The 17,111-nt window shown below is 36.2% G+C and overlaps 1 protein-coding gene across 4 annotated transcripts in view; it reads right to left on the bottom strand.

Moving 5' to 3' along the window:
- Positions 1–17,111, bottom strand: part of TOPBP1 (DNA topoisomerase II binding protein 1) — a 68,364-nt gene that overhangs the window by 26,067 nt on the left and 25,186 nt on the right. For all 4 annotated transcript variants that reach the window (XM_044252336.1, XM_044252337.1, XM_044252339.1 and 1 more), the window contains 4 exons: positions 13,813–14,129; positions 12,946–13,118; positions 8,148–8,359; positions 6,387–6,673 (listed from right to left, as the gene is read on the bottom strand). In XM_044252336.1, the coding sequence (XP_044108271.1) occupies positions 6,387–6,673; positions 8,148–8,359; positions 12,946–13,118; positions 13,813–14,129 (989 nt within the window). The remainder of the gene's footprint in view (positions 1–6,386; positions 6,674–8,147; positions 8,360–12,945; positions 13,119–13,812; positions 14,130–17,111) is intronic.

Below are 17,111 nucleotides of genomic sequence, written 5' to 3'. Positions count from 1 at the left end.
TGTCCAGCAAATGGGTCCGAAGAGACTCACAACATGCTCACATTTTCAGCTGTGCTCATCACATTTGGGCTGAATCTCAGAGCGGGAGGTGCAGATAAAATTAAGCAAAATGTATGAACAATAAACACGGAAGGAAACAAGCAAGGATGGATATAAGCAAGATCTGACCTGTAAGGTTAATAAATCAACTGAGTTGAGAATTGTGAAAAATCCTCAAAAGGACAAAATATATTCCTGTTCCCATGTAACCCACAGTTCCCTCATGAGAAGGGGTTGCTGTTATTCAGGCCACGCTGCTCATTCTCTTTTCCATCTGTATAGTATTCCATGCACACAGCTGACTGGATTTACCACTATTCAACTGATGAATATTTAGATTAACAATCTTTTGCCAGTATGATGATGCAACGAACAACCTTATACACACATCATTTTGCAAAAGGAAACATTTAAGCAAAATTTATGTAACAATGCTGACATTGTTCACATCATGAACAAAGCATTAGAATGTTTCCCAACATGTTTGACAGCACCAGTGGGTAATCAGATTTTTCTTTTTGGCCCATCTGATAGGTTAAAAAAATTTAACTGTATGCTCTAATTTTCCACCTTTTAATACTAAATAAGATTAAACATCTTTATGAATGTATAATATTTCCATTTAATTTTTTTGTGACAGCTATCTCTTCCTCACTTTGCCCATTTTCCCCATTATTTTGTCCTAAAAAAAATTTATTTATTTATTTAGAGGGAGTGAGACTGTTGGGGGAGGGGCAGAGGGAGAGAGAGAATCTCAAGCAGAGCTTGAGCCAGACACAGAGCTCGATGCCATGTTCCTGAGATAGTGACCTGAGCTGACATTGAGAGTTAGAAGCCCTGCTTTTTCTTTTTTTATTCACTTGTCTGAATATATTTCTAAGAGTTTATATGCATACATATACATTGAGATATATGCACATTTCTTTTCAATTTGTTGTCAAATTTTTGCCATGGAGAATTTTTAAATACTTTTTTTGTACATTTATAAAATCTGCAGTTGAATGTGGAGAATTTTTTTTTTTTTTAAAGATTTTATTTATTTATTTGTCAGAGATAGAGGGAGAGAGAGTGAGCACAGGCAGACAGAGAGGCAGGCAGAGGCAGAGGGAGAAGCAGGCTCCCCGGCGAGCAAGGAGCCCGATGTGGGACTCGATCCCAGGACGCTGGGATCATGACCTGAGCCGAAGGCAGCTGCTTAACCAACTGAGCCACCCAGGCGTCCCGAATGTGGAGAATTTTTTAATGCTGTCAGATTCATATGACTCTTATTTCTTTTGAGGTATATGTTATAGTTAAAAAGGTCCTCCTAGGGATGCCTGGGTGGCTCAGTTGGTTAAGCAGCTGCCTTCGGCTCAGGTCATGATCCCAGTGTCCTGAGATCGAGTCCCACATCGGGCTCCTTGCTTGGCGGGGAGCCTGCTTCTCCCTCTGCCTCTGCCTCTGCCTGCCACTCTGTCTGCCTGTGCTCGCTCTCTCCCTCTCTCTCTCTGATAAATAAATAAAATCTTTAAAAAAAAAAAAAAGTCCTCTTAACGCTGGCATTACTGAAAAAAAACCTTACTCTTTCATGGCCTGTTCCTATAATCTTTATGCCTTCATTTCTTACATTTAAATTATCTAATCCTCTGGAATTTATTCTGGTGTAGGGGTGAGTTTTCATCCCAACTCTTTTCTCAGATGGTTACTCAGCTGCCTTATTTGAATGCCACCTTTATCATATAATACATTTTCCAATCTGTGGGGTGTAATCCTGTGTATCAATATGAGTACTCATGTGATGACATACTGCTTCAGTTACTCCAACTTCATACAATGCTTGAATAACTACCTACAAACTCAAATCCCCAAATTTCTTTCTCTAGCCCAGATCATTATCCAAACTTCAAGCTATGCATGTAACTGCCTATCTGACAACAGTACTTGGACATCTAACAGGCATCTCCAACTTTATGTGTCGAAAATACAAACTCTCGGTCTGAGGCCCTGATCCCAACCTGTTCCATTCAACTCAGTTGACCAGAGCTCCATTCATCTAATCTCTCAGATCAAAAATTTAGAGGATTCAAATTCCAAACATTTAAACACCTGCCATGTACTAAGGAAATCTGATGGAGATCAATCATTATCTAGACATACCCTTGTAAAATCATGAGATTTTAAAGATAAAAGAAAATGCCACATGGCTTTCTGGCAAAAAAGATAAAATAACTTACAAAAATAACATAGTTAGACTGGCATCAGAAATTTCAAAAACATATACAAAGAAAGGAAGCAGTAGAGTAGCATTTTCAGGAAACTCAAGAAAAAAAAAATGCAAACCAAGAACAATACATCCAAACAATCTGTCGAATAATCAAGGCCCTGGTAAAGGTTTTGAATGTGCAGAACTCAGGAAATATTGTACATATGTCCTTCCCAAATATTCTAGAGGATGCACTTCCTCCTGTAGTGCATCCGTCCTTAATGATAGTAAGCATTTCACATATTTGATTGTAGAATTAAGACTAAACAAGGGTGAGGTCCATGGGTTAAAAAATATATATATAAACATTTTATCTTCTGACGAAGTTGATAAATGTAATTAAAAACAGTGGAAGAGAGAAAATGGAGAACCAGAATAAGATTACTGACTGCAACAGTAGTAGGGGTCAAATCATATAATTTACAACTGACATAAGGTTAAGATAGGGGTTTAAGGGCACCTTAAGAATAAAACTAATAAACCCTTTCCTAAATAAAAGGAAAACAAAAACAAAAACAGAGGACATGATACCTGAAGAAACATGTAACATACATACATACATAACATAAACTAATTATAATATATGACAGAATTGAGTCCAAATAGAAATCATATTAAATGTGAATAGGCTTAAGTCACCTGGTTGAAAGGAAAATATTTTTCTTTTTTAAGATTTTATTTATTTATTTGACAGACAAGAGATGACAAGTAGGCAGAGAGGCAGGCAGAGGTGAGGAAGAAGGCTCCCTGCTGAGCAGAGAGCCCGATGTGGGGCTCAATTCCAGGAACCTGGGATCATGACCTGAGCCAAAGGCAGAGGTTTTAACTTTTAACCCACTGAGCCACTCAGGCACCCCAAAAGGAAAACATTTTTTTAAATGGCTCATAAAGTCAAACTCAATTCTATGCTCAATTCTACCTTTAAAATCCAGCAATCTCCAAAGGCTAAAATGAAAGACTACACAGGATTATAATGCAAATAAAAATCATAAAATGGTACGGATTGAAATCCTGATACCAAAGTAGACCTCAAGCCAAAAAGTATTACATGAGAAAAAGAACACATTCCAAGTTACATTAATAGTTGTAATATCTATGTACTAGTTAACATACCAATCATCTATCTAAAAACAAAACCACACAAGATGCAAGAAAGAGAAACACACCATATTATGAAACTTAAAAACACCACATAGTATGAGTGAGTTAAATGACCAAAAAACAGGAAAGGATATAAAAGATCTAAACAACATTATCAAGAAGTTCGATCTTGTGTGTATGCCTGTGTACAGCAAAGACTATCCATGTTGGAGAATATATCTGCTCATAAAATGTTCTCAAAAAATCAAGCAATGTTCTCAAAAATTGACATATATCAGGGCACAAACATCAGTAAGTTCTATGAGGTAGAAATATTATAAACAACACTCTGATCACAATGTAATAAAATAATAAAAACAAAACAAAGTGTTTCCATCTGGAAAGTAATGAAAACTCTATTTCTGAACAAAGGGTATATGAGTATTCCTCCTAGTATTTTTATTTTGCAACATTTTAAAGAAATTATTTCCAAGTGAAAAGTAAAAACAATATTAACAATAACAACCTCAAACCTTATAATTCTTTATTGAGAAGGATGGGGAACACTGGGTGCTCAACACATTACTAGTAGGACTATTAACTGGTACAACCACTTTGACAATTTGTCAGTCTCTACTAAAGTTGCTCTCCCAGCAAGTTCACTTTTAGGTATATACCAAAAAGAAATGCATGCACACATATTCTAAGAGACATGCATAAGAATGTCTACTTGATTTGTAAGAGCAAAAATCTAGTAGCCATCTAAATGTAAATTATGGTATACTCATTTAATGGAATATTCTGCAGCAATGGAATCAATGAACTAAAGTTAAAGGAACAGGGACACAGCTTTCAAACAAAGGCTGAACAAAAAAAGAATATATATTATATTCATAATATATAATATTTAAAAGTAAAAAAAACAAGGATAACAAAGTTAGTGTTAGAAGTCAGGAGTGTTACCTCCAGGAGGAAGGAGGAAACAGTGATAAAGGAGAGGCATAAGGAAGGCTCTAAGGCACCTGGCAATGATCTTCTGAACGTGTACAATAAATAGCCTTCCGGCTGTTAACTTTAACATATTTTATTTATTTATTTTTAACTTTAACATATTTTAACTTTAACTTAACTTTAACATATCATTTAGCAGCACATCTGCTGTACTTCTCTGATGCCAATTAAAAATTAAATAGGAGATTTTTAAAATATGAGGCCCAATGTATTCAATTTTGTGATTATTTTATGGGCCCTTCTGTTTTCAGAGTAAAAAGTTCAATATACCATATTACATCAATTTGAAGAAGCACTGAGTGTAAGACGAAGTACTATTTTATGTATTACCAAAAAGATAAAAGTCCCCCAAACCACCACCCCAAAAGAAAGAAAAAAAAAAAAAAAACAAAAAAAAAACCCACTCCTAAGTGAACTATGACTCTAAATAATAAAACTTTTAAATGTGTTTTGTGTCTTCACTGAGACTATTTATTTAGAACCATCAGCTTTCTGCAAGGTATCTAAAGAAGAACAGTGTCAATGACAGGGAATATTCTTATTTTCTTCCCTACTAGTGTCATTTCATCTACTATTCAAAAAGTTTGTGGGGGCGCCGGGTAGCTCAGTGGGTTAAAGCCTCTGCCTTTGGCTCAGGTCAAGATCCCAGTGTCCTGGGATAGAGTCCCGCATCGGGCTCTCTGCTCAGCAGGGAGCCTGATTTCCCCCCTCTCTCTGCCTGCCTCTCTGCCTCTGTCAAATAAATAAATAAAAATCTTAAAAAAAAAAAAAAGTTTGTGAGTTAAGAGACCTTAGAGATCATCTAGATATACCCTATGATTTTATAGATAGAGATAATGGAGCCCAAAGAGGTTGACCTCTTTCAAAGACAGCAAGAAGCAAAGGAGAAGGCTGATTCTAGATCTCAGGTCTCAAACCAGTGATTTTTCTCTATTTCTTAAGGCATAATGAGCAGTGTTAATCATAGCACAAAAAGTTACTTTTTCGAGCACAGGTTTTGCTTAGTGAAACTATCCAAAGTATCAATTTATATTTATTTTCTGAAGATGAACAATCTATAAATTCTATAAACCTACTTCTTAACACACCAGTAAAAATTATTAGAATGTTGCTTTTTTTTGAGCCTACTATTGGGCTTGAACTCCAGACCTTGAGATCAAGACCTGCGCAGCAATCAAGAGTCAGACACTTAAGTGAGTGAGCCACCCAGGTGTCCCAGAACCTTGCTTCTTAATATCCTACCAGCAAAACTCCAATAGATGACTAGTGTAATAACAGTGCAAAGACTCATGGATAAAAAGAATCATAAACAATGATTTCAATAGCCATTCGAAAGGCCAACAGCTACTAAAGGAATAGTAAAGAAAATCATTTTGGGGGAATAAGAGGAAACCATTTATTGCCAAATCATGTCTTGATCTGGGAATGAATTTCTCAGAAAGGGAGCCATCCCCCAGTGTTCAGGAGATCAAACAAAGACGCAGACTTAACCCATCTTTTCAAGGGAAGTGACTGCAAGATAAGGTGATAAGAGACACATTCTTGGAGAGCAAGTGCTGAGTATACTGCTAGAATCAAAACATAAGTAGCAATGGGTTTATATCATAGTTAATAAAATTATTTCATCACACCATTGCATTTGATCCTTCAGATAAATCTGTGCGTTTTCAGAGCAAGTGATATCCTCTTTATACAAAAGAAAAAGTCTATGCTTGGATATGTTAAATAATCTGCCTAGAGTCATACTGCTCATGACAGATGTAGGACTTGAACCCAGTCCTGATTTCACACCATTTTACCTCCCGCTTTTATCTCAACCCCAAGTATATGGGGAGGGACTCGATAATATGATCTGCCAGTATCTCTGGAGAACTTACTACCACAAACTAGAGGTGATGCAGAATTTGGAGTTTCAATTAACTTATTATTATAAGTTATATTATAACTAATTATTTACTTCATATACTATGAATTATTAATTGTTAACTCTAGGACCATATTCTGTAATCCCTACCTTCACATCAAAGGAAGGCTTGAAGAGTTTGTCCTTGGACAGAAATTTTGATGGTGTATCCAGATGTAAGGAGGGCTCTTTCTGAAGTGGTTGTCCCACTGGTGGGGAGGCCGAAACCTGTCTGGTGTGTTGTGAGATCACAGCATGGAAAGCTTTACTCTGAAAGCGGTTCATATCTAAAGGCGTGACGGCTGTTTTCCTATGAGTTTCCAGGTGTGCAACAGGATGCTCTGGAGTACCTGGGTTTAGATTCACCCTGTTTGTTGTTTCAGTTTCCACACTTTGTTCTAGAGATTTAAAACGAGAAGAAACAAATGTGAGCCACTAGTCATCTTTTATCTCTGAAGATGAATACACGAAGTGCTATTTTTATGTCTCATTGTTAGTTTTCATGTAAATTCTCAAGTACATTTTATTTATTTATTTTTTTTTAAGATTTTTATTTATTTATTTGAGAGAGAGACAGTGAGAGAGAGAATGAACGAGGAGAAGGTCAGAGAGCGAAGCAGACTCCCCATGGAGCTGGGAGCCTGATGTGGGACTCGATCCCGGGACTCCAGGATCACGCCCTGAGCCGAAGGCAGTCGTCCAACCAACTGAGCCACCCAGGCGTCCCTCTCAAGTACATTTTAAATCACAAAGTTATATACCTACTTTCCATGAAACAAACCAAATAATACATTAAAATATATGTTGAGTTAAACACAGAACATCAACTGAAACAATTAATGAAATTAGATTTCCCGTTTCATTTTATTGTTAACTTAAGTATTTTTTAATAAACCTCATGATTTGCCAAATATTATTTAAGTGTCATCTTGGTGAATGACAGAATTAAGGGAAAAAAACAAAAACAATTACATATACTCTCAATTAACAACTACAGTGAAGATTTTATAAAGTTCTTAGTGAAATTTTAATATGACTTAAATATCACTTTGCCTCAGTTCTAAAATTTGCAGTCTGTTTGGGTAAGCAATAATGGCTCTGAGAGCTGTTCCCAAGCTACTGAAGTTTGCCTAGGGATGCCATCATCTTATACTGTGTCCTCCCACCAGTCTTTTTTCAATATTTAACAAAAACACTTATTAGATGGCTATGCCATGCCAGGTCCAATGCTAGACAATGGAAATATATTATGCACAAGACACACATATTCTTTGCCCTTTCAGAGCTTGTAACTGAGTAGGGAGACATGAAAGCAAACTAGATATTAGAACACTGAGATTAAAGGTTTAAAGGGGATAATGGAGGGAGATTTGGCAAGACAAAGGGCATACTTGGGAGTCAAGGAAGGCTTCCCAATGGAAAATAACATCCAAGCTTGGAGGGCTGAAAGATAAGGACAAAGAGGCAACCATGAGGTGGGCCAGAGAAAAGATGCAGAAGTCCAAAGATGGGAGGAAGAGAGAGCACATGAATGACATGGTGTGTCAATGTGAGCCACAGAAGAAACAATAAATGGGATCCTAGCCCACAAATTTGGACTTCAAACACTGAGACCCCAGAATGCTTCCAGATTGTTTTGTATCTTCCAGCTTTCAGACACTGCCTGTAGTAGAGAGCAGATAAAAATTAAATCTGTGCTATGAACACATTTATTTTGCCACCAAATAAGGAATGCTCAACAGCAGTGCACAACACTCAATGTGAAAACTAGAAATCAGTGAACTTTTCTAAAAACAAGATTCAACACATTCATATTCCAGAGACCATCAAATTGTAAAAATACATATAAAAGAACAAGATAAAAGTATTAACCTTCTTTAGCAGACTTTTCAATCAGAAAATGGCTTTCATCTGCTCTCTTTCCCATTCTAGCAGTCTCCAACAGCCAAGATATGGTGACTGCTGGTAAATTCCACTTCTTGGCAGCTTCATATTTAGAACCACCTGGTTCTTTCAATACAAGATGTGTACTGGCAAACATGCCTTTCTTTGCATTCGATTTGCGAACAAAGAATTCTTGAACACTGAAAATTATATTTAAATAAAAACAAATGGTCATAAACACAACTGAGCAAGCTAAGAAGAAGTTTCTAATACAACTGTTGTTAGACTTCTATGTATAATACTCGCTGATAAAAAGCTGACATATTTTCAAACCCTCTTACATGCCTACTCTAAGGTAAAAATGTATTGCTACAATAAAAGTTTTTATAAAAACATTAAGAAAATTAAACTAGACTTTCAAGAACTAACCAGGAAAATTACCTCCTTAATTAGTCATCACCTACCCATACCGGGTCTTTCTTCCCAAAAGGAGGCATGGAATAGCTAGGGAGCACAGAAAGGGTATGAATAACATACTGTATCTTTCCAGTCCACTATGTCTTTGCAAAGCATTTTCAGACACAATCTCTTATGAATATTTGGGAAGTACTAGTATGTTACAAAATATTGGGGGTTTTTGGGAAAGATTTTATTTGCCAGAGAGAGAGAGAGAGAGGGAGAGAATGTGTGTGAGTACAAGGGTGGGTGGCAGGCAGAGCAGGCAGAGGGAGAAGCAGGATCCCCACTGAGTAGGGAGCCCAATGTGGGACTTGATCCCAGGACCGTGGGATTATGACCCGGGACTCGATCCCAGGACCATGGAATTAAGATACGAGCATAAGGCAGATACTTAACCCACTGAGCCATCCAGGCATTCCTTTTACAAAATATTGTAAAGATACAACCTGGGAAAAGATACAATTAAGTGAGAGGGTGGTTGGCTCATGGACATTGGGAAGGGTATGTGCTATGGTGAGTGCTGTGAACTGTGTAAGCCTGAAGACTCACAGACCTGTACCCCTGGAGCTAATAATACATTATATGTTAACTTAAAAAAATGCAAAGAAAAAGAAAAAGAAGATACAATTAAGTGACTTGCTCAAGATGACAGATATTAAACACAGAGAACACAGGGGCAGGAAGAGAAGTCCACCACTTAACATTTAAACAGAATTTTTTTTAACAACTGCTAGGTTTTATGCTCTAGTCTCCACTTTTAAGATGCTTTAAATCTCCCACATTTTTCCTAGCACTTTCATGGTTTCATTTTTCACATTTAACTCACTGATCCATTTGGTACTTATTATGGTTATGAGATGTGGCTCTAACCTTATTGAATCCTATTTACTGAATAAGCCATCTCTCTTCTTCAATGACTTGGAATATCACTTTTTTGTTTAATAAAGATTTTATTTATTTGAGAGAGAGCACACGCAGGAGGAGGGACAGGAGGAGGGGGAAAGTCCAACTCCCCACTGAGCAGGTAGCCTGATGTGGGGACCAATTCCGGGCCCCTAAGATCATGACCGGAGCCAAAGGCAGATGTTTAACTATCACCAGGGCACCCCAAAAATATCCTGTTTGTATTTGGGTCTATTCTAGACTTTCTGTTCACTCACTAAACTTTCTGCAACTTATAAAATCCACACTATTATTTAGTGAGGTTTTACAAAATATATTTAAATAACTATTCTATTTCAGAATTTTTATGACTTTCTTGCTTGCTAAACTTTACTTATGAATTCAAGAATTTAGTTTGCTTAATGCTATCCCTAAAAAATTTGGGGAGCATTTTAACTGGGATGTTAAATTTATATAGTAATATAGGAGACAATAGAAACTTCTTTATAATCTTCTTTCCGAGAACATGGATATCTTTTCTACTGTTTCCTTAATAGCATTTTATAAGCTTCTGTAGCTCTTGCAAGTTTCATGTTAAACCTTTTGGTAGGTATTTTATCTCTCATTGTAAACTTAGTTTTCATTAACTTTCCTAACTGGCTGGTATGAAGGTCAATGATTTCTGTATATTAATTTGCTACATAGCCACTTTATGGAGTTTTTCTCCAAGCACTGCTTTAGTTTACCCCATGGAACCTGGTGTCATACTTTTGCTGTTGTTACTTTCTAGATCTACAACTTCAGTTTTTTTTAAAAAAGGTTTTCACTGTTTAGCTTAATTCAAATACAGAACACCGCGAAAAAGGAAATACAAAACTGGGTGATTATAATCTATTTGGATACTTATGGCAATAACTTCCTTACCTTTCTTTAGTTTTATCACATAGTGCATTCTTAAACACTAGTTTTGTCTTGTTAGTTATAGGATCCATGCTCTTTCCCTATCCCCTTAATAGATATTTGTTGAAGACACTGTATTATTTATAACATAAAGTTATCTCAGAGCCTGAATTTTGCTAATTGCACTTCTGTGCTATAGTTTAACATGCTATTCTCCTACTTCCTATAAATCAGTAGTTGAATCCAGAGGCTTCATCAGATTGAGGTTTTATCATTTTTGTAAGGCCACTTTAAGGTGGCTGTGTGTTCTTCATCAGGAGGCACATGATGTCTGTTTTCCTCTTTATTACATGATGATTGATTTTCAGGGCCTAGATGTTTTCATTCATTAGGAATTATAACCCTACCCTTCTTCTTATTTGTTGGAACACCTCTTTTTTTTTACATTTTTAAATTTTTTTAAATAAACATATATTTTTATCCCCAGGGTGTTAGAACACCTCTTAAAGGGAAACTCTGTCTTATCCATTATTATGGTACTCTTACACAGATTACATAGGAAAGGCAGGATAAATACTTGATCCTTTCTCTTTCTCTAACAGCTTTCAAAATAACAGGCTGGTTTCCCAGCATCTTTCAAATATGACAAATTAGCTTTGTCTTGTGTTATTATAATATTATGATTTAAACATTATTTGATGTGCTTGGATCCACTGCCATTATTCTGTCTAGTGGTACTTAAATTGTCCTGTCTTTGGCCTGCAGAGGTCCTTTGATGCAACTTTCTTAGTAGTCCTTGCTATCTGGTCTGACAAAATGTTCCAGACTCACTGGCACCTTTTTGCCCCAGATCTGGAAAATAAATAAATAAATAAATATATGTACACACACACACACACACACACACACACACACACACGTATGTATATATATGTATAATATGTACATACATGTATACATATTATACACATATATACATATATAAAGACTATATATCCATATATGCATTTACATATAAATTTTTACACATATATACATATATATACTATATACACACACACACACACACACACATATATATAAAGACTTTGAGAGAGTGCAGAGAGAGAGAGATAGGTAGCAAGCGAGCAAGTGAGCAGGAGTATGAGCACAAATATGGGGGGTGGGTAGAGGGAGAAGCAGGTTCTCCACTGAGCAGGAAACCGGCCGTGGGGCTTAATCCTACGACACTGGGATCATGACCTGAGATGAAGGCAGACGCCTAATGGGCTGAACCACCCAGGCACCCCTGGAATTAATCATTTCTTTACATTTTAGTTTCTTTTAGCAGGAAATGGTATTTAAGGATACAATCTGGGCACTGGGATTGCTTATTACCATTGTGTTGATAAATGACTTCTAGGCTTATAAATGGGTTTGAATCCCCCTTGGAACCAAGAGTTATGAAATAGTTCTAAAATGTCCAGTTTATAGGGTCTTTTCATTTTCTATTTATACTATTCATTTCTAGTCTTTACTCATGATTAGAGAGTATGGTCTGCACTCTTCCTATTTTAGGGAATTTACTGAGGTTTTCTTTGTGGCCAGTTTCATTATAGGCAATGTTTATAAGTGTTCTACAGGCACATGAAACGGTATGTTTGGTGTCTATGCTATTGAAATCTAGATCCTTCCCTGTTTTCTATAGGACCTCTCATGAAGTAAAAGATGGGAATTAAAGTCTTACAAGTAATGTATTTCTGCTGATTCCATCTTGTGTCTCCTATTGTTTTTGTCTTATTAATAAGTCATGTTCTTTTTGATATATATATGTATATATATATTTTAACTTCAGTGTTAATACCTATTTATAGCACTCTTCTTTGTCTTATTTAATTCCTCTTCATTTGAATCCAAACTTGTCTGACATTAGAACTGCAACCCCTCCTTTCCTTTTGTTTGCATTTCTTTGACATACCTTTGCCCATCTTTTTATTTTTTCTTTTTTTGTCAGATGTTCTGAATCAATTGTTTTGGGTGTGTCTCTTTAAAGTCATTTTAAGTGTTGCTTCAAGATCTAATCTAAAATAACTTTTTTTTTTAAATATAAAAGTTGAGTTCCTTTACATTTACTGTTAGAACAGTTTTCTACTTCATTTTAAAACAGTTACCACCTAAGGTTAACTTAGGGGCTGGGTTAATTTGGATTTTGGAAGTAACTTTCAAGTCCATTTTTTCTTTCCTTCCCAAGTATTCATTACTGAAAAAAAATAAATCTCCCAAATGGACCCATCGAAGGGAATAAAGCTTGGATATGCCATATTCAGTAATGGCCCTTGTATGAACTTTACACATTCCCTCTGCTGGTAGGTGAGCACTAATGCCCATGGTCTGAACCTCTGCCAGGTATCCATCTAGTAGTACTGAGCCATCACATAGGTAAACTATACCCAACCCATAAATATTATAAAGACACCTGGCCCAATTTCAATTTGAATGTTCACCAATAAGTCAAAACAGATAGAAGATACACCATGATAGCAGGTGCACAAAAAATACTACATACCTTGCTCCAAGGCGATTTGCTAAGAATGTCAATGAATCTTTTTCTGCTCCTGCACACTGGCTGAATGAAATAACACAATCCTCCAAAGGAGTCATTCCTGCCATCACTGGGACTGGCATGAAGAGAGGATTTGACTTTGGATCAATTAAAGTTTGATAGTCTATACAGGTTACCTTTTAGAAACAAGAAACACAAGAATGCCAACCTGAAATAAGCAGCCAGTGGTTTAACACTGGTTTTTACACTACCAGTAATTTGAGTTTACATGAAAAGCAATTTAAGATAACTTGTATATGCTCATTCTCAATACATTTCACATTATATTAAAAAAATCAATTCACCATACAGGATATTAAGATCAGGCAGGTTTATCATTTAACTTACTAAATACTGCTGTAAATTTAATTTCTTCCCAAGTATTAGTTTATAAATTTTCCTCTTAACTCTTGCAAAGTAGAAAAAATGATGAAATTACCACTGTTCAGTCCATTAAAAAGATATAATAAGAAATAAAAAGAACAAAAAATAAAATAAACAAAATAAAAAAGAATAATCTGAAAGTGCACACATGCTTTGGTTGTGAGACAACAGGGAGGACAGAAATAGTAGGAGATGACCTAGGGTAACTTCTTAAGAAGGAATGTTGCTGCTGTGGCCCCAGGGAAATAATAAGTTCTACTCTGCCAGGCTTGGGGCCAAGAAGCTTGTACATTTTCCTATCTTACAATTCCCTTTGGTAAAAGCAAAACCTAAACCTCGCTCAAACACCAATTCACCTAAACTGAATTGTTTAGGAAATAATCATTAACACTCTCAGCATCTGATATCCTTCAACACTACACTTCAACTGCTACAGGGTCTTCTTACCAGCCACGTATTTGTGACAACTTCTCCCACAGTTGCTTCTACTTCACACCCCAGCAGAGGAACCACAGCGTAATCAGCAACAATTCTGCTCTGAAGGGACACGATTTTTCCAGCATTTTCTCTTATGATATTTGCAATATTAGATTCATTTTCATTACTAAAGCCCAAAACAAGGAAACTCTTTTGGCTAAATAAACCTTCTTCGGTAACTGTAGAAGTGTCAGGGAGGCAACAAGTGACAGAAGACTGGTTTTCTTCTGGCAGAGAAATATGAGTAGAGTCATTAAAGGGCTCAACTTCAGACTTCACAGCTTCAACTGAAAGAGAAAAAGAAATGTTTTCTTTTTATGGAAATGTTTTCTTTTTACCTTAAAATGTAAGGATTTATCTTACATTTTAAGGTAACACGAAGCCTGAGAATAGTAACCCCACTCACAAAAAATAAGGCTCAGTAAATACACCCTGAGGAAAGGACACAAACCCACCCCATCTTCTTGGCTACCAAGAATACAGTTATTATTTCCACCTTCCATTAGGAATGACAAGAGCAATCATGTCACTGTTGCAGGTATTCCTAGTATATTAGAAACTCCAATTAATTGAAAATTAGGGGACTCCAATAACTCTCTCGGTTTGTCTCAGTCCCAAAATTGGTTTCGCTAATTCACAAAAGAATTGAGAAAATATTGTTAAGGAAGAAAACAGAAGTAACAGGCCTAAGTGATCAAGCCCTTCACATGGAAATAACTGTATGAATATAATAAAGAGAATTATGGTTTTTTTTTATGGTTACTTATTTTTCAAAAACTCCTAAAATTATCATATTGAGATTACAGCTGTTTAGTTACTACAATATGGATTTAAGAGAACTGATGAAGGACTCAAGCAAATAGTTTCAACTATTACATTTCAGAATCAAGTTGGCTGACAGATCAGTAGAAGAAAAAAACATAACTGTCAGTAACAAAATATATAATCCCTAATATGGATAAGCACTGGTGAATCAAGACCAAAAGTTTAAATGGTAAAATACTTTGTACTGTTTAACATACTACTGGAAGTCTTAGGCTGAGCAATCACACAACAAAAGAAATGAAAGGCTCCAAAATAGCAAGGAAGTAGTCAAACTTTCACTATTTGCAGACAACATGATACAATATGCAGAAAATCTGAAAGACCACCAAAAAATTGCTAGAACTAATACACGAATTCAGCAAAGCTGCAGGATATAAAACCAATGTGTAGAAATCTGTTGCATTACTATACAGCAATAATGAAGCAGCAGGAAAAGAAATCAAGGAATCGATCCCATTTGCAACTGCACCAAAAACAATATACCTAGGAGTAAACCTAACTATGGAGTAAAAAGATCTATACTCTGAAAAGTAGAGCTCACTTATGAAAGAAATTGAAGAGGACACAAAGCAATGGAAAAACATTCCATACTCATGGATTGGAAGAATAAACATTGTTAAAATGTCCATACTACCCAAAGTAATCTATGCATTTAATGCAATCCCTATCAAAATACCACCAGATTTTTCACAGAGCTGGAACAAACAATCCTAGTATTTCCATGGAACCACAAAAGACCCCAAATAGCCAAAGCAATTTTGAAAAAGAAAAAACTGGAGGTATCATGATTCTGGATTTTAAGCTTTATTACAAAGCTGTAGTCATCAAGACAGCATGGGACTGGCACAAAAACAGACACAGAGATCAATGGAACAGAACAAAGAACCCAGAAATGGACCTGTAACTGTATGGTTAACTGGTATTTGACAAAACAGGAAAATAATATCCAATGGAAAAAAGTCTCTTCGACAAATGGTGTTGAAAAAGAAAACTGGACAGCAACATGAAGAATGAAACTGGACCACTTTCTTACACCATATACCAAAATAAATTCAAAATGATGAAAGACCTAAATGTTGAGATAGGAAACCACCAAAATCCTAGAGGAGAACACAGGCCACATCCTCTTAACCTTGGCCTTGTAACTTACTAGACACGCTGCTTTAGGCAAGGGAAGCAAAAGCAAAAATGAACTACTGGGACTTCATAAAGATAAAAAGCTTTTGCACAGCAAAGAAAACAATAAAACTAAAAGCCTATTGAATGGGAGAAAATAGATGCAAATAACATATCAGATAAAGAGTTAGTATTCAAAATCTATAAAGAACTTATCAAACTCAACACCCAAAAAACAAATAACCAGCAATGAAGTGGCCAGAAGACATCCAAATGGCTAACAGACATAGGAGAAGATGCCAACATCACTCATCATTAGAGAAATACAAATCAAAACCACAATGAGACCCCACCTCACACTAGTCAGAATGGCTAAAATTAACAATACAAGAAACAACAGGTGTTGGTAAGGATGCACAGAAAAGGAGCCCTCTTGCACTGTCAGGAATGCAAACTGGTGCAGCCACTCTGGAAAACAGTTTGGAGGTTCCTCAAAAAGTTGAAAATAGATCTACCCATGACCCAGCAATTGCATTACTGGGCATTTACCCCAAAGATACAAATGTACTCATCTGAAAAGGCACCTGCACCCCAATGTTTATAGCACCAATGCCCACAATAGCCAAACTATGGAAAGAGCCCAGATGTCATCAACAGATGAATGGATAAAGAAGATGTGGTGTGTACACACACACACACACACACACATACACACACGAATATTACTCAGTCATCAAAAAAATGAAATCTTGCCATCTGCAATGACATGGATGGAGCTAGAGTGTACTATGCTAAGTGAAATAAGTCAGTCAGAGACAAACAAATATCATATGATCTCATTCGTACGTGAAATTTAAGAAAGCAAACAAGTGAACATATGGGGAACAGGGAAAAGAAAAAAAAAGGAGAAAGGGAAACAAGCCGTAAGAGACTCTTAAGATTAGAAGACAAGCTGGGAGTTGGTGGGAGGGAAGTGGATGGGAGATGGGCTGAATGGGTGATGGGTATTAAAGAGGGCATTTGTTTAAAAAAAAAAAAAAAAGTAAAGAGGGTGCTTGTGATGACCTCTGGGTGTTGTAAGTGATGAATCACTGAATTCTACTCCTGAAACTAATATTGCACTGTATGTTCACTAACTAAAATTAAAAAAAAAAAAAGGTAAAAACTTAGTTTTTGAAAACTTTAGTGGTGCTTTGTAGAGGAGTGGCTAACTATAGCCTAAGGGCCAAACTGAACCTATAGCCTGTAAGTTAAGAATGGTTTTTATGTGGGGCACCTGGATGGCTCAGACAGTTAAGCGTCTGCCTTCGGCTCAGGTTATGATCCTG

The sequence above is a fragment of the Neovison vison genome, chromosome 6, assembly GCF_020171115.1.
Source record: "Neovison vison isolate M4711 chromosome 6, ASM_NN_V1, whole genome shotgun sequence".
NCBI classification, from domain to species: domain Eukaryota; kingdom Metazoa; phylum Chordata; class Mammalia; order Carnivora; family Mustelidae; genus Neogale; species Neogale vison.
This window is presented reverse-complemented; position numbering and strand designations above follow the sequence as displayed.